Consider the following 20,957-nt stretch of genomic DNA (forward strand, 5'->3'; position numbering starts at 1 on the left):
AAAAAAAAAAAAAAAGATTTAAAAACATTACTTCCAATCAAGTATAACTGATGCCCTGGGAATATGATTTATATTCATCCTTTGATTTCAGTAATTCCTACCACACTGAGGCATGACCCTGGAGTACTTGTATCCCGGTTTAAAAAGCATGGCTCTAGAGAAAAAGAACATTGAGTAGGAAAACTTTATTTGGTTTCCATAAACAAAAGAACATTGAATGGCTATAGCAGGAGAAGCTCCTGTTCAAAGAGGAAGAAAAGAGCATATCATTTACTCAGGTAGCCACCTGCCAATAGAGACTTTTATTGATCTTCCAACTTATTAATTATGTCTCTTTTAAAATATTGGTTTGATGATATGTGTAATCTTCTACCTAATATATCAGAAGACATCTAATTAAGAAAAGAAAAAGAATAGGAATCTGTACATTTCTCCCATGTCCTTATTCCACATTTTTAAAGTTTTTTTCTGATTATAATACATGATCATTGTAGAAAGTTTAGAAAATATAAATGATCATAAAGAAGAAAGTTACCACTTATAACCCATATCTCATAAGAAACCTGCCTTTTTTTTTTTCAGTAATCCTCACATTCTGCTCATGTTCTCATTTTAAATAAACAGTATAAACTTAGGGCTTAATAAAATTCTATTGTATAGCAGTTTCTTAATTTACTCAACTTCTCCTGTCTTTGTACATTAAGGTGGCTTACAACTTGTTTGCTATTATGAATAGTCTGCATTTGGTACCCTTGTATATAAATCTTTGGGGATATTTCTGTTTTGTTTTTGTTTTTGTTTTTGCTAGAATACATTTCTAGACATGAAACTATAAGGTCGAAAATAGGACCAATTTTTTTATTGTTTTTCTTTTTTTTCCTTTTTATCATTAGTTTTTGATGTAGTGTTCCATGATTCATTGTTTGCATCTACACCCAGCGCTCCATTCAGTACATGCCCTCTTTAATACCCATCACCGGGCTAACCCATCCCCCCACCCCCTCCCCTCTAGAACCCTCAGTTTGTTTCTCAGAGTCCATAGTCTCTCGTGGTTCGTCTCCCCCTCCGATTTCCCCCCCTTCATTTTTCCCTTCCTACTATCTTTTTTTTTTTTAACATATAATGTATTATTTGTTTCAGTGGTACAGGTCTGTGATTCAACAGTCTTACACAGTTCACAGCACTCACCATAGCACATACCCCATAAGGACCAATTTTAAAGCTTTTGATAGAGAGTGCCAAAAAGACTGACCATTTTCATGACCTCTTGACAGTATTGCACATTATTATTTGTTTTATCTTAAATAATAGAGAAAATATGTTACAGCATCGTTATTTGAATTTTTGTGTGTTTTTTTTATTTCAAGCTAAGCATATTTTTACTTCCTTTTCATCCCATTTATATCTCTTGTGTGAATTATCTTTGCCCATTTTTCTCTGGGGGTATTTGCCTTTTTTATTGATTCATTGGAATTCTTTGTTTATTGAAACTATTAATCCATTGTTTTATTTATGGTGAAACTGTTTTTCTTGGTTTGTCATTAGACTTTTTTTTTAAATTTTACTATTTTCCTGTGTATATCCTTTTATATTTGAATATATGGCATGGTTTTAAAATGTGTGACCACTTACTTAAGAACATACTCAACCATGTTCTTTAGTGAAGATACTAAAAAATAAATAGGTGAATTGAATGGTATGTGAATTATATTTCAATAAAGATGTTTACAACAACAACAAAAAAACAAGACAAATACTATGTGCCAGGTACTTGAATCTAAAGACAAAACATGGTCCCTGCTTTCAAAAAGCTCACAGCTTAATGGGTCTTTCTATCCTTTTATTTTCTGCAAGGGTTAGAGGTAGGTATTACCACTCCCAGAAAGTAAGATAAATAGAATGCATTCCTAAAAGAAGAGAATGATGATTAGGCCCTGTTATTGAAACATTGCCCCATTCATCTTTGTTTCTATCAGAATTCTGTTATAAAAGCCTCTAAAATGGTTGACCATGTGAAAATATGCAACAGGTATGGCTATGAATATTCTTGTGCTAGGAATTTTTACTACATTTTTGTATTTAAATTATACATAGTAAATAATGCTTGAAGACTGAATCTACAACATGGAAAATGGGACACCTTGGTTGAAGGATTTGTTCCACTATACCTGAGTAGAAGTAGGCAAGGAAAAAGGGGAAATGAAGTGTATTATAGGCAGAGGGAACAGTATAGCAAAGTCTAAGATACACAATGGCCTGGCTTGTTGACGATACTACCAGAATTTCAGGATAGCAAAATTTACCTGCAGTTGAAATACCTAATATCTGAAACCAAATGTTATCATTTTCAAGAAACTGTTGTCATTTTCCAAGGAGAAAGAAAATACTTGTGATACTAGTATTGATCAAGAGTGGAAGAAAACTACTTCCAGCTAATGGCAGAAAGTCAACCTACTACTGCCCTTGCACCTTTAATGACAAACACTTTGCAAGAGATCAAAACAGAAAAAATGTTTAGGTACTTTATAAAATCTAGCCTTAGCATCTAAAAAGTTTAATGGCATTCTCAACCCTTTTATTTGGAAATTAATATTCATGCTACGTTAGTAAGACCTGAGGACTCCCACCAACACCCCCATGTGACAGCTCCTCAGCCTACTAAGTCAAATGTATGTATAAAAACCTCTCTCTGGTGACCTAACCTCACTCTGACTTTAAAAAGGATGAGTCCTTAAGACCAAGCACATCTTCAGTTGACCAAAAGGAGAACCTGGATTGAAATCATGGTCCAGCTAGTATACACATTGTTAGTCATTGGCTTGAGTGGTGGTTAGGATGTGCTTGAGATGGGAGGGGAAGCTTGAGGTAAGATAGCCAGTGATAAGTGCTGCTGTTGGCATTCCAGGTATGTTTGTGATTCCAGGTATGTTTGTGACGGATAAGCACATGTCCCTGTCAGCCAAACCAGGTTCCTAATGTATAACTTTTCCACTGGTCCATTTTGCAATTAAGAAGCATTTTATACCACAGAAAGCTACTCTGTGAAAGATTTATATATTAGTTAAAGGCTCTGTCCAAGGTTGAAAGCACTGAAAATGATCTTTAAACAACACATGATGTTTTTTCAGTATTTTCTGTGGATGCAGGTCCTCCGGTTCAACCACAGAATGAACCTTGTCTGCCCTCTAGTGGAGATCTGTGGTTATATTGAGCAATGTCCTCTGGCTTTAGGAAGAGTACCCCATTTCTCTTGATTGGCTTTCCAAATTTTAGCCTCTGCTTCCTTAAAGAATTTTTATTACCACCAAAGCAACATATTCATAATTTTGTTCCATTTTCTAAGACGCTGATAAATACCTTCCCTAGCTTCCCCATGGGATCATTGCAAGCCCTGGGTTTCAACTCAGCTGATCAGCTCACCACCACCCCACCAGTGCCAAACATACTCCTGTTTTCCTTCCTTTTGCTCATGTCTCAGATGCTCTGTCAGTCTCTGTGCCTCTTCAAATCTTACTCTTCTGTCAAGATTGGACTCATAGCTCACTTGTTCCTGTGAACACTGTACCCACAGAGGTCTCTCTTCTGAACTTCCTGAAATGTTACTTCCTGTGTTGTGAAATGTTACTTCCTGTGCTATGCTTTACACTGTACTTGTTGTATCCACTTTTCAATATAGTAGCCAGATTAACTCCTTGACTATGGTACTGTGTCACCCTTTTTTTTTTTTTTAAGATTTATTTATTTGACAGAGAGACAGAGACAGCGAGAGAGGGAACACAAGCAGGGGGAGTGGGAGAGGGAGAAGCAGGCTTCCCGCCGAGCAGGGAGCCCGATGCGGGGCTCAGTCGCAGGACACCGGGATCATGACCCGAGCTGAAGGCAGACGCTTAACCGACTGAGCCACCCAGGTGCCCCTCACCCTTCTTTTTGTCCCCTGTGGACTCTAGCAGCTTTTAGTGAATATGTTGACTATTTATTTGCCAAAGATATCCCATATCCTGACTCTGTCTTTTCCCTTGCTGATGACTGAATAGCTAATTGTCTAGATTTAAATATGAGTCCAAACAAAATAGCAATGCATTTCTCCCTAATCAAACTAATCTTAGCGGTACATCTATGTCTTAAATATTCTAATTTCTTTTTGATCAGAGTCATGACTGTATTTATCAACTCCTTGGTTTGAAAATGACTTTGGAAAACTTGAAAAAATTATTCTGTTAGTACAGTAATATTTGGTAGGTAATCAGTGTCCTTTCATTACCCTTCTATGTATGTTCTTTGGCCAGCTTGCTTGCTTGCTTGCTTTTTGAAGTATAGTTGCATATTATATTACTTTCAGGTTTATAACATTGTGATTCCACAGTTATATACATTATGAAATGCTCACCGGATGACTGTAATTACCATCTGTCACCATACAAAGTTATTACAATGTTATTGACTGTATTCTCTATGCTGTACTTTTCATCCCCATGACTTACTTATTTTATAACTAGAAGTTTGTACTTCTCAATCCCCTTCACCTATTTCACCTATCACCCCGGCCCCCTTCCCTCTGGCAATCTCTAGTTTTTTCTCTGTATTTATAAGTCTGTTTCTCTTTTTTGTTTTTTTATTGTTGCTTATTTGTCTGTTTTGTTTTTTAATTTTTTTTTTATTCATGAGAGAGAGAGAGACAGAGAGATAGAGGCAGAGGGAGAAGCAGGCCCCCAAGGAGCAGGGAGCCCGATGCGGGACTCGATCCCAAGACCCTGGGAACATGACCTGAGCCGAAGGCAGACGCTTAACCATCTGAGCCACCCAGGCGCCCCTGTTTTGTTTTTTAGATTCCTTATATAAGTGAAATCATGTGGTGTTTATCTTTCTCTGTCTGACTTATTTTATTAGCAGAGTACCCTCTAGGTCCATCCATGTTGTTGCAGATGGCAAGATCTCCTTTTTTATAGCTCAGTAGTATTCCATTTTACCTCTGTATCACATTTTCTTTATCTGTTTGTCTATTGATGGACACTTAGGTTGCTTACATGGTTTGGCCATTGTAAATAACACTGCAATAAACATAGGGCTGCATTTATCTTTTCAAATTAACATTTTCATTTTTTTGGATAAATGCCCAGAAGTGGGATTATAGGAATTCTATTTATAGTTTTTTGAGGAACCTCAATACTGTTTTTTCAGAGTGGTTGCATCACTTGACATTCCTACGAACAGTGAACAAGGAGGGTTCCCTTTTCTAAACATCCTTGCTAACACTTATTTCTTATCTTTTTTGATATTAGCCATTCTGACAGGTGTGAGGTTATGATCTCGTTGTGGCTTTGATTTGCATTTCCCTGATGATCAGTGATGTTGAGCATCTTTTCATGTATCTATTGGCCATCTGTAAGTCTTCTTTGGAAAAATGTCTATTCAGGTCCTCTGCCCAGTTTTTAATCGTATTAGTTTGGGGTGTTGAGTTCTGTGAGTTATTTATATATCTTGGATACTAACCCCTTATCAGTTATGTCATTTGCAAATATCTTCCTCCATTCAGTAGGTTGCCTTTTCATTTTGTTGATGATTTCCTTTGCTCTGCAAAAGCTTTTTGTTTTATGTAGCCCCAATTGTGTATTTTTGCTTGTTTCCCTTGCCTTAGGTGACATATCCAGAAAAATACTGCTAAGGTTGATGTGCAAAAGATTACTACTGCCTGTTTTCTTTTAAGAGATTTATGGTTGGGCACCTGGGTGGCTCAGTTGGTTGAGCGACTGCCTTCAGCTCGGGTCATGATCCTGGAGTCCTGGGATCGAGTCCCACATCGGGCTTCCTGCTCAGCGGGTAGTCTGCTTCTCCTTCTGACCCTCTTCCCTCTCGTGCTCTCTATCTCTCATTCTCTCTCTCTCAAATAAATAAATAAAATCTTTAAAAAAAATAAGAGATTTATGGTTTCAGGTCTTACATTTAGGTCTTTACTCCATTTTGAATTTATTTTTGTGTATAGTGCAGGAAAGTTCTAGTTTCATTCTTTTGCATGTAGTTGTTCAGTTTTCCCAACACCATTTATTGAAGAAACTGTATTTTCCCCATTGTATATTGTTGCCTCCTTTGTTGTAGGAGCACACTGACATTTTAAGAAGTGGGTTTATTTCTGGGCTCTCAATTCTATTCCAGTGATCTGTGTATCTGTTTTTATGCCACTACCTTACTGCTTTGATTACTATGGCTTTAATAGTATAGTTTGAAATCTGGTATTGTGATACCTCCAACTTTGCTCTTCTTTCTCAAGATTTCTTTGGCTTTTCAGAGTCTTGTGGCCTTATTTCTGAATAATGTTTGAAGTTGTAACTTTGGTTAATTGTATTCTAATTCTTTATATCCATAAACAATTCAAGTGTTTAAAATTAAGAGAAACTTTAATAATCAGATTTTACTTAGCCTCCTCCAGATGTTATCAGTGCCTTTTATATTTTTAAATTCCTTGGGGAGTCATGGTAATCATGTGTCACAGAGGACTGGTACTAAAACCAAAAGACAGTCTAAGCAATTGGAGTGTGGCTAGCAGGACACACAAAAAACAGAACAGATGATACAGGTGAAAGAGGCATGCAGACATTATCTCCAGGGTGAAGCTAAGACAGAGCTAAGAGTTTTATTTATTTATTTTTAAAGAGTATGTGTATTTTTTTTTAAGATTTTATTTATTTGACAGAGAGAGACAGCAAGAGCAGGAACACAAGCAGGGGGAGTGGGAGAGGGAGAAGCAGGCTCCCGCTGAGCAGGGAGCCCGATGCGGGGGCTCAATCCCAGGACCCTGGGATCATGACCTGAGCCGAAGGCAGACGCTTAAAGACTGAGCCACCCAGGCGCCCCCAGAGCTAAGAGTTTTAAATCAAAGTTTAGAGCACAGAAAAGATTTGCTGTAGGTAAAGATGATATTCAAAATATTTAGCAACTAGTATGGCATGCCTATAAACCAATCAGAATAGTCAGGAGCAAGACCTGGAAATCCTCTGCTGTGCCTGGCATCATCCTGTTTGTTGTTGGATATTGAAACATTCTGAGAGGCGGTAGACAGCTACTGTTTACCATCTGGCACAGAAGTATTTCAATGTTTAAGCAATTAGTACAGTTGTACCACTGTGTTCTGGTACATAAGACCATATGTCCATATTGAGGGCTCAGGCTGCAAAGAAGGAAATGGACCAATGGTGGAATCATCAGAGAGTGAGATGTGGAATTTCACTTGAGTAGGAGGGAACAGAATTTGGATAGGGAGAGAATTCAAAGACAGGGTCCTAGGATCAGGCCCCTATCAGTGCCCCAGAGTATTCTTTTGATAGAAGAGAAGCAGCTTGTTCTGGCAGAAGATATATTTGACCTTATTGACAGAATCTTGACTCTGCTGCTTGCTCTTATGTTACTTTGAGCAAATTATCACATTTCTATGAGTTTCTTCAGCTGAAAAGTTATCTCTACTCATACCTGCATAGCATTCATTCCAGGGTGGCTCAGATGAATAATAGTCTTTAAATTATGGAGAACCAAAAGATGGCACAGAGGCATAGTCTTATTACCTTATGGTGGATGCTGCTTGCTCTCTACCCCATTTTAAGCACTCATCTTGGATTGACAGACCAGGATATGACCAATAATTTAATGGAGATGAGGCACATGATATATTGAAATTAGCGTAAGGTTTATTCCTAATTCTGCCACTTACTAGGTTGTGATACCAAGGTTATGATGCCTTGAACAATATTTATTAATTCATCTAATATCTACTGAGCATGACTGTCACTATGCAAACATAGTCCTGCCGTTATAGACCTTCCAGTCTAGGAAGGGGGACAGTAGTGGCTTTGGGGAGCTAAGTTCCCATCATCACTGATCTCCCTAGCACAGTTACCTTGAGGGAGTAGTAGCTATGTGTACCCCAGGCTTTTTAATGTTTTTCCAAACGCTTAAGATAAAGGTTTTCAATCTTTAACTGTTTGTTAGTTATCTATGAAGCTTTTTAAATGTACACATTCTTGGGCCGCATACCTCATGGTGTACTGGTAAATGTTTAAAAACCTGTTCTCTGGGTGGGGGCTGTTTGTAGCATTTGCTGATTTTCCTGGTAAATACTCCCACCATGGCCAATTTCAAGCTTCCAACGTGAATGTCAGGAGATTCCTAAAAAATCTAACAATTGGCTCTCATGAGCCTACTAACCAGCCCCAGCACACCATCAGCCCCACCTCAAAGCTAAGGAATAAAAATTGGTAAGCATGAGACCTGGAGATTTTTTTATTAAAAAAGTTGTAAAGGGAGCCAGAGTTAAGAACCTTATAACGTTTTCATATTGCATGTTTGTCAGATATAACAGGTTCAGAACACAGGAAACTTGTTGCTTTTTTAAAAAAACCAAGTAGCCTCAGAGTTGAATCTCTGATGATAGAAAAGACAGTGTAGCAATTCTGAAATTTTCACAAGTGGGTGAGTTAAGTTGCACATATTAAACAAATTTTGGGGCTGCCTGAGTGGCTCAGCTGGTTAAGTATCTGCCTTTGTCTCAGATCATGATCCCAGGGTCCAGGGATCGAGTTCCACATCAGGCTCACTCCCCCTGCTTGTGTTCTCCCTCTCTCTCTGTCTTTCTATCTCTCTCCCTCTCTCTGTCTTCCTGTCTTCTCTCTGACAAATCAATAAAATCTTTAAAAAAAATTTTTAAAGGATTGTAGACAAAAGACACCCAGCAACAGCTCTCAATGGTAACCCATAAGCAGAGCTGGGTGGTGCCACAAGAAAGATGCACAGTAACTGTTAAGTTTGGAGGGAGACAGACAGCCTATCAGGTGATTTAAAAAAATGTCATGAACTTCAGGCTTTTGAAACCATCTTTCAAAGCTGGGGAGAGATATAGGAGGGGAGAGGGGCCTTCCACACTGATGAAACAGTGTGGACAAAGGAAGTTAATAGGTACTTTTGAAGTATAATGAATGAGTCCACTTGGGTTGGAGAATATGGAAAGTGGAAAGAATCTTAAACAATAAGGTTTGGGAAGGTACTTAACACCTACATAGTGCAGTGTTTTTCAAGGCTAGCAGCACTTCCCTCTCCCCAGCCTACTCATCAGCAAATATCACTTGGGTGCTTATATTTTTCCAAACATCTTTTACTTAGCAACCTACTTTTATGCTCAGGTAGTAGATTCATAAGAATGCATTAATCTTTTAGTTCATACTTAATGGTTCCTGAATACCTTAAAATTAAATGCACATTCAGAATCTCATACCATATTGTTTATAGGTTGAATTTTTCTTAAGAGCATCAAGAATTATTTAGCAATAGGACTGTGCAATATAAAAAGAGCAACAAATATATATTTAATCGTTTTATTATTTAGATCTCTTGCTTACACCTTAGAAATGAGTCCATTCACTAAGAAGAAACTAAAGAGCTACCTCTATACTTTTATCCTGGTAATTTCTAATGTTCTGAGCAGGTTGACTATTTGGCTTTTTTCCTTTTTCCTGACAATGTGTGAAGTTACTTGACGAGGTAGTTGGTTTTATCTGTCATATGAACTTGTTAGAATAGAATAGTAAGCATTCTACTTTAGCTATCATTTAAATGCCACTATTCAAGATAACTGCATGACTTACTGAATAAGCAGTGTTTTATTTTTGCTTCTGTGGCAATGAATTCTGAAAGAAACGTAATTGAGCATTTTCTTCATTCCTTTTAAATCCATTTTACTCTAAGGCCTACAATACCTTGATATATACTAAGTTGTTTTTTTCTTTTTCCGAGTAATAGCGATGGGAAGCAAATCATTTATTGCCCTGACTATTGTAATATTAATCTAAGAAAGAAAAAGTTGAGGATCTTGTATTAGAAGTACTATTCTGGGGACGCCTGGGTGGCTCAGTCATTAGGCATCTGCCTTCGGCTCAGGTCATGATCCCAGGGTCCTGGGATGGAACCGCCTGCTCAGCGGGAAGCCTGCTTCTCCCTCTTTCACTCCCCCTGCTTGTGTTCCCTCTCTTGCTGTGTCTCTGTCAAACAAATAAATAAAATCTTTATAAAAAAAAAAAGAAGCACTACTCTGACTTGCTTTTTTGTGTGTGCCAAAGGAATTTTCCACTCCTTTGGCACTATTTTAAAGTGTAGAAGTCTTATAAAAGAAAGATGATAAATGATATTATTTTATTATAAGCCATGAAAAAGAAATGCTTTCTTTTGTGGCTCCCTCCCTACCCACTATCTTTGGATATAGGTATCAAAGTCAGATTTTTAGTTTAGAGGAAGCTAGTTAGAACAGAAAGAGAGACCTGAGTTCAAATCCTAACTATACCACTTATTAGCATTGTGTCCTTGAACAAGTCTAATTATGGTGCATATTAAAATATGCCTCTGTAGATATAACTGATTTTGGCTGTCTGTGCCCACTAAGGAAGCATCAAGGGTGTTTTTGCTTTTTACTTCTCCATATACTCTCATCACAATTCTCACCGGTAGAAAAATCCAGGGCACCTGGGTGGCTCAGTTGGTTAAGTGTCGGACTCTTGATTTTGGCTCGGGTCATTATCTCAGGGTCGTGAGACTGAGCCTCATGTCAGGCTCTGTGCTCATCAGGGAGTCTGCTTGAGATTCTGTCCCTCTCCCCTTGCCCCCCCCCCAACTCACAAGCACTTTCTTTATCCCTCTCTCTCTAAAATAAATAAATCTTAAAAGAAAGAAAAATCCACCAAAGAGCTGAAAATAATTTGAATTATCCCCCTTTTGGTCTGTTCTGAAGTTAGTAATAGGCCATAAACATAAAAGGTTGCTCAACCTTTTTAGTAATCAAGGCAAAGCAAATTGAGACCATTGGCAAAAAATAAAAACATGATGATTCCAAGTGTTGGGTAGGATTTAGATCAACTGAAACACGTTTTCCTGGTGGGAGTATATATCAGCACAACCACCTTGGAAAATAATTTGGCACTATCTTGTAAATGTTAACCTTTATTTACTCTGTGACCCTGCAATTCCACTGCTTGGTTTATATCCTGTGTTGACACTCTTATGCATGTAGACCAAAAGACACGTACAAGAATGTTTATAGTGGCATGGTAGATGTCACCAAAAATTGGGAACAATCTATGTAATTAGAATGGATAAACTTTGATATATTCATATAATGTAGTCTTTTACCTCAGTAAAATGAAATATAGTTATATGTAATAAGTAGATGAATCGTGTTTGCATAATACTATTAAAACATATTGGGGGGCACCTGGGTGGCTCAGTCGTTAAGCGTCTGCCTTCAGCTCAGGTCATGATCCCAGGGTCCTGGGATCAAGCCTACATCGGGCTCCCTGCTCCGCGGGAAGCCTGCTTCTCCCTCTCCCACTCCACCTGCTTGTGTTCCCTCTCTTGCTGTGTCTCTCTCTGTCAAATAAATAAAATCTTAAAAAAAAATTAAAAATTAAAAAGCATATTGAGAAGACTACATACATATAGTACAATTTTTAAAACTCTTAAACAATCAAAACTAAATAATATATTGTTTAAGAATATAGATGTAATTAAAAAGACAATGGAATTAAACAATAATGAAAAGAGGTAGAGCCAGTAAAGTAAATAAAAATGAAATTCTAAAAAATATTCAAATAATACAAAAGAAGACAGAAAAGGAGGAATAGAGGAAAAAAATGTAGGTGACAAACAGAAAATAAATAGTAACATTATAGAACCAAATCTAACTATCAAATTACACTAAATGTTAATGAACTAAACACTACAAATAAAAGGCAAAGATTGTCACACTAGATAAAGCAAGATGCAACTTTATTATTTTAAAGATTTACTTATTTCAGAGAGAGAGCGTGTGCGGGGTGGAGGCATGGAGAGGGGCAGAGGGAGAGAGAATCTCAAGCAAACTCTGCACTGAGTACAGAACCCAATGCAGGGCTGGATCCCACAACCCTGAGACCATGACCTGAGCTGAAACCAAGAGTCAGATGCTCCACCAACTGTGCCACCCAGGCTCCCCAAAATGCAACTATATTTTGTTTATAAGAGACAGTCTTTAAAATACAAAGAGATTGAAAAATATGTCTTGTATAAATAAGTCTGTAGTGGCTATATTAATATCAGATAAAGCAGATTTCAAGATAAAAAGTCTTACTAGAAGATAAAGCAATCTTGAAAAAGAGGAATCAAGTTAGAGGATTTATATTTCCTTCAAAACTTAGTATAAAGTACAGTAGTCAAGATAGTGTGGTCCTAGCATAAAGATTGACAAATAGATCAATGGAACAGAATAAAGAACCCAGAAGTAGACTCACCTATACAATCATTTGATTTTTTACAAAGGGGCCAAGTAATCCAGTGAGGAAAGGAAAGTCTTCAACAAATGGTACTTGAAACTAGATATCCATGTGGAAAAAAATGAACCTCTTACTCACACCATATACAAATATTTTTTCAGGATGGGCCTTAGACCTTATATATAAAACCATAAAGCTTTTATTTAAAAATGTGGTAGAGTAGGAGCACCTGGGTGGGTCAGTCAGTTGAGCACCTGACTCTTCGTTTTGGTTCAGGTCATGATCTCAGGGTGGTGGGGTCGAGCCCTGAGTCTGGCTCTGTGCTCTGCATGGAGTCTGCTTCTCTTCCTCTCTCTCTGCTCCTGCCCCAATTCACGCATGCTCTCTTGCTCTCTTTCTCTATCTCAGATAAATAAATAAAATATTTAAAAGAAGAAGAGAAAACACCTTGTGCAACATTTTAAAAAGTATGGTAGAGTGTGTTTGTGACTAAAGGGTAAGCAAAAGTTTCTGAGGACATGGAAAACAACCATTGGAGAAGAAAATTGCTAATTAAACTGTAATTGCAACTTTCATACATTGTTGATTAAGTATAAAGTGTTACAAGCACTTTGGAAAAAGGCCTGGCAATTTCCTATAAAACTATGCATGCATCTATCTCATTACCCAAGAGAAACAAAAACATATTTCCACCAAAAAAAAAAAAAACACACAAAAGAGGGCTCCTGGGTGGCTCAGTCAGTTAAGCCTCCAGCTCTTGATTTTGGCTCAGGTCATGATCTCAGGGTCCTGGTATCAAGCCCTGCATCAGGCTCCATGCTCAGCGGGGAGTCTGCTTGAGATTCTCTCTCTCCCTCTTCCTCTCCCCCTGCTCACATGCTCTTTATCCCTTTAAAATAAATAAATCTTTAAAAAAAGAGGAAAGCTCATATAACAGTTTTATTCATAATAGACAAAAATTCAAACACCCCGAGCACATATATCAGTAGGAGATGAATAAACTGTGGTGTATTCCTACAATGGAATCCTCAGGAATAAAAAGGAATGAGCTCCTGTTAAATGCAACAACATGGATGAGTCTCAAAACATAATGCTGAGTAAAAGAAGCCTCGCAGAAAAGAGTACATACTATATGATTCCATTTATATGAATAGTAGAATCATATAAATGGAATTATATGCTATGTGCTAATTTGGGGGGGAAAGTTGTGGTAGAAAAATCAGAACAGTGGTTGCCTCTAGGGGTGGGTGGTGCCAGGTGTTGACTGAGAAGAGGTACAAGAAAAAATTCTGAAGTGATAGAAGTGTTTTGCTTTTTTTTTTTTTAAGATTTTATTTATTTATTTTGACAAAGAGAGACACAGAGAGAGAGGGAACACAAGCAGGGAGAGTGGGAGAGGGAGAAGCAGGCTTCCCGCGGAGCAGGGAGCCCAATGCGGAGCTCGATCCCAGGACCCTGGGACCATGACCTGAGCCAAAGGCAGATGCTTAACAACTGAGCCACCCAGGTGCCCCAGAAATGTTTTGCTTCTTGATAGAAGTTTTATTTACACAGATATATATGTTTTCAAAACTCTTTGAATGGTGCACTTAAGATTTGTGCATTTCATTGTATATAAATTTTACTGTAAGAAGAAAAAACTATAATACTGAATTCTAATTAATTATATACATTTAATGGCAAGTGTACTGATGTCTGTAACCTACTTTAAAATGCATCAAAAAATAAGATGGATTGATGGAAAGGCAGATAGATAAATTAATATGTGATTAAAATATTAATGGTAGAATACATATGGTAAATATACAGATTCACTATATGGTCTTTCAACCTTTTTTATGTTTGAAATTTTTTATAGTAGAATGAGAACAAGAAAATTATAAACTTAAAATTCAAGGTAGTAGTCACATCCTGGGAGAAGAATAAGAATGGGAGATAGGTAATAAGCACACAGATGCAAAGGTATCAGTACTAGTCTGGCTCTTTTTATTTTAAGTTTTTTTTTTTTTAAAGATTTTATTTATTTATTTGAGAGAAAGAATGTGAGTAGGGTGAGGTGCAGAGGGGGAAGGAGTAGGAGGGGGCAAGGGTCTCAAGCAGACTCTATACTGAGCATGGAGCCCAGGACGGGGCTCAATCTCACAACCCTGCGATCATGACAGACACTCAACCAACTGAGCCACCCAGGTGCCCCAGTACTAGTCAGCTCTTCAGTGTTCACAGATATTCATTGTATTATTGCACCTCGTAACTTACATACATCTTAAGAATACCCTTTATGTAGTTTTCATACAATTAAAAAATATGATAAGAATACATCAGAAGTTGAGCTCTATTAACCAGTAATAACAATAATGAAGCACTATTTGTTAAACGACATTCCAGGATATCATTTCTCTATATTATAGTTCCCTTGGGCCTCAATATCTAACATTTACATTTGCTTGTCTGAATCTTTTCATTTTCTTTCTTGCAAACTTTCCAGGTTCTATTGACTCTAGAGACAATCAGTTCCTTTCCTTTTAACACCCTTCTTTTCAATCCCTAAAGGGAATACTTCTGAACCTAAAACCTCCCCTACAGGCAAATAGTTGAGCACACTATGACCTTTAACCTGTCTTTTCTCTGTGGGTAGAATCTTTACTGCGTTCTTCCCTTTGTGGAAAATAATAGGCATGCCTCTAATCAATAACGAAAATAAAATGAGAATAAAAGTTGTAGAGTTTTAAGTAATAGTAGCTGACCTGGAATGGAGACAGAATGATATAGAGGTGAATGGGTTTGGTTTCATAAACTCGAAAATGTCGGTGGCTCAGTGACAGACAGTACACATACTGTTTGAAATTATTTTTGTCCTCCAGTTTTTATGTTTGCCAAATAGAGCAAAAGTGACCAAAAAGCAAATATAAAATGTCAGGGAACAAACTTAAGGAAAAACTTAACACTTTAGTATTATTAATTCTCACATCTTTTCTCACTTTTCCTTTATGTCAATATTCTTCTGTACATGAAAATCTGTGTGATAACTTATAAGACCTAACCTGGGCCAGGGAGAAGTAAATGATGCTTTTTCAATGTGTTGGGAGGCAGTATTTTTATCAGTTTTAATTCTAGCTTCACCATATGAGTTTCCTTGGGCAATTTACCTAGTTCCTCTTTGTGAATTTCAGTTTCTTCATCTGTAAAATCCGTATTTCACTTAATCTAAATTACAATGTTATAACACCCTCAATTATTTTATGTGCCACTAAGAAAAAATAAATATTGCAATTAAACTATGATTCAATGCTTTTTTATTGATTGAAAATATTTATCCTAAGCTGTGTGTGTGTGTGTGTGTGTGTGTGTGTTTGTGTGAATCAGTGAGAAATATAGTACCATCAGCCTTCTGAATTATTTTTTAAGATTTTATTTATTCATTCATTCATTCATTCATTCATTCCTTGCAAGCAGGGGCAGGGGCAGAGGGAGAAGGAGAGAGACAATCCCAAGCAGACTCTGCACTGAGCGTGCAGCCCAATGCTGGGCTTGATCTCGCGACCCCAAAATCATCACCTGAGTGGAAACCAAGAGTCAGATGCTTGACCAACTGAGCCACCCAGGCGCCCCTCAACCTTCTGAATTACTTATAAGTAATAAGTAGGACAATGTACTTAAAGTGTTGATCAAGGAGCCTGGAACGTTATAAATAATAACTAGTAACCTTTATGTTGAGGGTGATACTGTTCGTGATTTGATCATGAGCACTTTGTGAAGTAGCTCATTGTTTAGGTTGTTCTTTGGGGATCAGAATTATTAATAGAACATCTTAATGAGATTTGTTGGTGGCAATCAGAATGCCCACTCATTTTGAATCCGAAATAGCATAACAGTGGCATAACATCTTTAGTTGGTTTTCAGAGGTAATTCTTTTAACTATTAGCATTTTGTTATCAATGAAATTTATTGGCTATTGTTGAAGTTTCCTCCAGAAATAAATTCTACTGATATATATCAACCTTCTGTTTTGGTTGAAGTTGCTATTTATGGAGAGAATTTGTTCAAGTGCGCAAGATGAGTGAGATATGCCTATATGTAAAGCTTAGTAAAATTGCGTTGTTGATATTATGATATATGACCTCAGGTTTTAAACTGTTTTTTTTATCATTTTCCTGTCTCTGCAGGAGGCAGACAGTGGGGAGGAGGAATGCCGGTCACAGCCCCGGAGGTATGTTTGTTCGTTATAGTCTATAGCATTTCTATTGTTAATGTTTTTTCTCTAATTCTTTCTTAGTCTTGTCAGATTAGGTTATCATGGTTTTCCAAGAAGCTTAATTGGTCTCTCAAAATGGAATTGCTTTAAGAATCCAGTCACTGACTCAGAGATTTAAAATGGTAGATTGCATTATGTTGTACGCATGAAACTAATACAATGTTGTATGTCAGTTATACACACACACATACATACATACATACATAAAATGGTAGATTGCTTTAAGAAAGTGCAGGTATGCCAATATTGGCCCAATTTTTATTCAAGTCTGAAGAACTATCTTGAGTAATAAAAAAGTAAATTTTCATTACCTTTTAGGAAAATATCAACTGAACATTTCAGCCTTCAGTTTTGTACTTAGGTTTGTCATTCATTTTGATGGATATTTAAATTCTTATAGATTGGTCAATATTTTGCTTCTAAATACAAAGGATATACTGAGTAACTTACCCAGTCCTTCAAATGCAATGAATACTCACAGAGTAGTGGGCATATTGTTAAAAGGGTACCAGTGCCTGCTGCCATTAAAAGAAAAATATTATGAGAGATATTTAGGAAGTATATAAATATTTTTGTTATCTCCTATAAGTGGTTTTATAAATCAACTTTTTCCCCCAAGAAACAGTTCTGGTAAGTTCAAGGTGGTCATTTAAATGCTACCAAATTTGTATCCTTTGAACTCAATCACATGAGCTGTTCTGTATGATACAGAGGAAGTATACAGTAAGCATGCTCAATGTGGAGAAGCTGGCCAAAGGGAATGCTTCCTTAATGATGAATTATCAAGTGTTTGTTGCTGTATACCACTCTTGTAAACTGCAAGTTTATATAAAAAGAGTTCCTTTTCATCAGTAACTGAAGCTTATTGACAATAAATTTCCTGTCTTGGTTAGCATGAAAAATTTGGCTTGCAGCTTAATATCTCACTATCTCTTGGGTAAGATCTGACAGTGAAGTGTCATTCTTTCACATAGGGCTAAGAGATAGAAACCCAGAAAAAAATTTTAGCTGAATTATTACCAGAGGCGTCATAACCTTATTCCCATTAGAGTGAAAAAAGGATTCCAAAAGATTCTGAATTTTCTACAGGGCCAAATGTAAAGATCATTGGGTTAATTTCAAGCTTACATATTGACTTGGCATCTACTGGGGGATAATTGTTGTTCCAAAAATTACATAATGATGAGGCAATGCAAGTTTACTCTCATTCACAGTCCTGAATTGTCAAGCCATTAAGAATCTTTATAAAGACCACTGTTTTTAAAGTTGTTGGCAATATATCATTAATATGACTAGCAGAGGGTTTTTGTAGGCTTCTTTTTACAAGAAAAGGATCATTTATACAAAGAAGGAATGAAGAAAAACCTGGTAGCACCCATTTTTTTTTAAAAGATTTTTATTTATTTGTCAGAGAGAGAGAGAGAGAGCACAAGCAGGGGGAGCAGCAGAGGGAGAGGGAGAAGCAGGCTCCTCACTGAGCAAGGAGCCCAATGTGGGACTCGATCCCAGGACCGTGGGATCATGACCTGAGCCGAAGGCAGATGCTTAATGACTGAGCCACCCAGGCATCCCTGGTAGCACCCATTTTTAAAAATCAAAATTTACTTGCCTGTTGTAATTTCTTACATTCAGTATGTTTCCCAGGCTATTTCTAAATCTAATTGTTTTAGTCTGACTCAAAACAAAGAAACTTCTCTTAAGTGCCAATTGAATGCCCCTTGTAGCTAGATGGTATGTAAGAGGTTGATTTTTTGTGTGCTTGACTACTGCAGATTATTCTGGTATTCCCTATCACTTATTAGAGAATAAACCAGCACTGAATTAGCATCATTTCACTGAGCATGCCGGAACTCACCTTTTCAGTTTGTGGGTTCAGTTGTGGTTTGTAGTAGAGAATTGAATAGTAAACAGCATATTATTAAAACTAATGCCAAACAATAGCCAAACTGTGGAAAGAGCCAAGATGTCCATCGACAGATGAATGGATAAAGAAGATGTGGTATATATACACAATGGAATATTATGCAACCATCAAAAGGAATGAGATCTTACCATTTGCAACGATGTGGATGGAACTGGAGGGTGTTATGCTGAGTGAAATAAATCAGAGAAAGACATGTATCATATGACCTCACTGATATGAGGAATTCTTAATCTCAGGAAGCAAACTGAGGGTTGCTGGAGTGGTGGGGGGTGGGAGGGATGGGGTGGCTGGGTGATAGACATTGGGGAGGGTATGTGCTATGGTGAGCGCTGTGAATTGTGCAAGACTGTTGAATCACAGATCTGTACTTCTGAAACAAATAACGCAACATATTTTAAGAAAAAAGGAAAAGAAGAAGATAGCAGGAGAGGAAGAATGAAGGGGGAGGATCGGAGGGGGAGACCAACCATAAGAGACGATGGACTCTGAAAAACAAACTGAGGGTTCTAGAGGGGAGGGGGTGGGGGGATGGATATCCTGGTGATGGGTATGAAAGAGGGCACGTTCTGCATGGAGCACTGGGTGTTATGCACAAACAATGAAACATGGAACACTACATCCAAAACTAATGATGTAATGTATGGTGATTAACATAACAATAAAAAATTTAAAAATAAGTAAAAAAAATAAAACTAATGCCAATTCCACATAATAAAAAAGATGATTCATTAATTATCTCTTATTTTAACCAAATGCCATTTATTGGGAAAGTCTTAAGTTAAAAGTAATCATTTAATATAATTAGCTCAAACTATGAAGTCTTTAAAAACCAATGTTCACAGGCAACAACAAAAATAGATAAATTAGTCTACATCAAAATTTTTGCGAATAATATAGCTGATAAGGGGTCAATGTCCAGAATATATAAAGAACTCTTACAACTCAAGCACAATGGAAAAAGAACAATCTGTCTTATTCAGCTCAGGCTCCTATAACAAAATACCATAGACTAAGTGGCTTAAACGACAGGAATTTATTTCTTACAGTTTTGGAGGCAGGAAAATCCAAGCTCAACGTGCTGGCAGATTTGGTTCCTGGTGAGAGCTTTCTTCCTGGATTTCAGACAGCTGTGTTCTTGCTGTGTCCTCATATGGCTGTGTGAGAGAGAATGCTCTGGTCTCTTCCTCATATGTAGACATGAATCCTGTCACGGGAGCCCTCTGACATCATCATGACATCATCTAACCCTAATTTCCTCCCAAAGGCTCCCATCTCTAAATACCATCACATTAGGGGTTAGGGCTTCAACATATGGATTGGGGGGGGACACAAATATTCAATTCATAACATTCCACCCTACCCCCCCAACTCATATCCTTCTCACATAAAAAATATATTCATGGGGCGCCTGGGTGGCTCAGTTGTTAAGCGTCTGCCTTCGGCTCAGGTCATGATCCCAGGGTCCTGGGATCGAGCCCTGCATCAGGCTCTCTGCTCCGCGGGAAGCCTGCTTCTCCCTCTCCCACTCCCCCTGCTTGTGTTCCTTCTCTCGCTGTGTCTCTCTCTGTCAAAAATAAAAAAAATAAAAATAATAAAATATTCATTCCATCCCAGTAGTCCCAAAAGTCTTAACTCATTTTAGCATCTACTCTTAAGTGTGAAGTCCAAAGTCTCATCTAAATATCTCATCTAAATCATGGGCATGCCTGGGTAGCTCAGTCGATTAAGCATCTGCCTTCGGCTCGTCATGATCTCAGGGTCCTGGGATCGAGTCCCATATCAGACTCCCTGTTCAGCGGGGAGCCTGCTTCTTCCCCTCCCTCTGTCTGCCATTCCTCCTGCTTGTGCTCTCTGTCAAATAAATAAAATCTTTAAAAAAATATATCTCATCTAAATCAGATATGGGTGAGATTAGAGGCAGAATTTCTCTCCAGCTATGAACCTCTGAAACCACATAAGTTATGCACTTCAAGACATGGTGGTAAGAGAAGCTTGGGAAAACATTCCCATTCCAAAAAGGAAAATAGGAGAGAAAGAAGAGGTGACAGGCCCCAAGTTAATCCAAAACCTAGCAAGGCAAATTTAGATCTTAAGGCTCAACAATAATGCTCTTTGGCTTCGATACTCTTCACTGGGGACCCACTGGGGCAGTTGCCCTGCCTTCAAGACGCACTGGAGTGGTGGTGTCATCTCCATGGCTCAGCAGGGCAGCCCTGTACCCTTGGCTCCCTCGAAGTGCCACACATCTGGCATTCTGCAAGGGCCCGTGTACCTGGCACTCTGCTGGGCAGCAGGACCAACGCAAAGGCAGCCTTGCCCCTCAGCCCTTGCACTCCGGGTCTGTAGTTGGAGTAGCAGTCCTGATGATCTCTGAATCGCCTTTGGGGTCCTTCTTCCCTTTTCTTGAAGGATAATGTATGTTCACAGCCTTCCTTCATTCTCTCTTGTTTTCTTTGCTTCCTTTAGTCCCAGCTGGTAGTGTTTCTGCTGATATAAATCCCAT

At 37.9% G+C, this 20,957-nt stretch overlaps 1 protein-coding gene across 7 annotated transcripts in view; it reads left to right on the plus strand.

Annotated features, from left to right (window-relative positions):
• Positions 1-20,957, plus strand: part of SSH2 (slingshot protein phosphatase 2) — a 242,078-nt gene that overhangs the window by 80,180 nt on the left and 140,941 nt on the right. For all 7 annotated transcript variants that reach the window (XM_027624644.2, XM_027624637.2, XM_027624639.2 and 4 more), the window contains one exon: positions 16,442-16,485. In XM_027624644.2, the coding sequence (XP_027480445.1) occupies positions 16,442-16,485 (44 nt within the window). The remainder of the gene's footprint in view (positions 1-16,441; positions 16,486-20,957) is intronic.

This window comes from Zalophus californianus, chromosome 16 (genome assembly GCF_009762305.2).
Source record: "Zalophus californianus isolate mZalCal1 chromosome 16, mZalCal1.pri.v2, whole genome shotgun sequence".
Lineage (NCBI taxonomy): Eukaryota > Metazoa > Chordata > Mammalia > Carnivora > Otariidae > Zalophus > Zalophus californianus.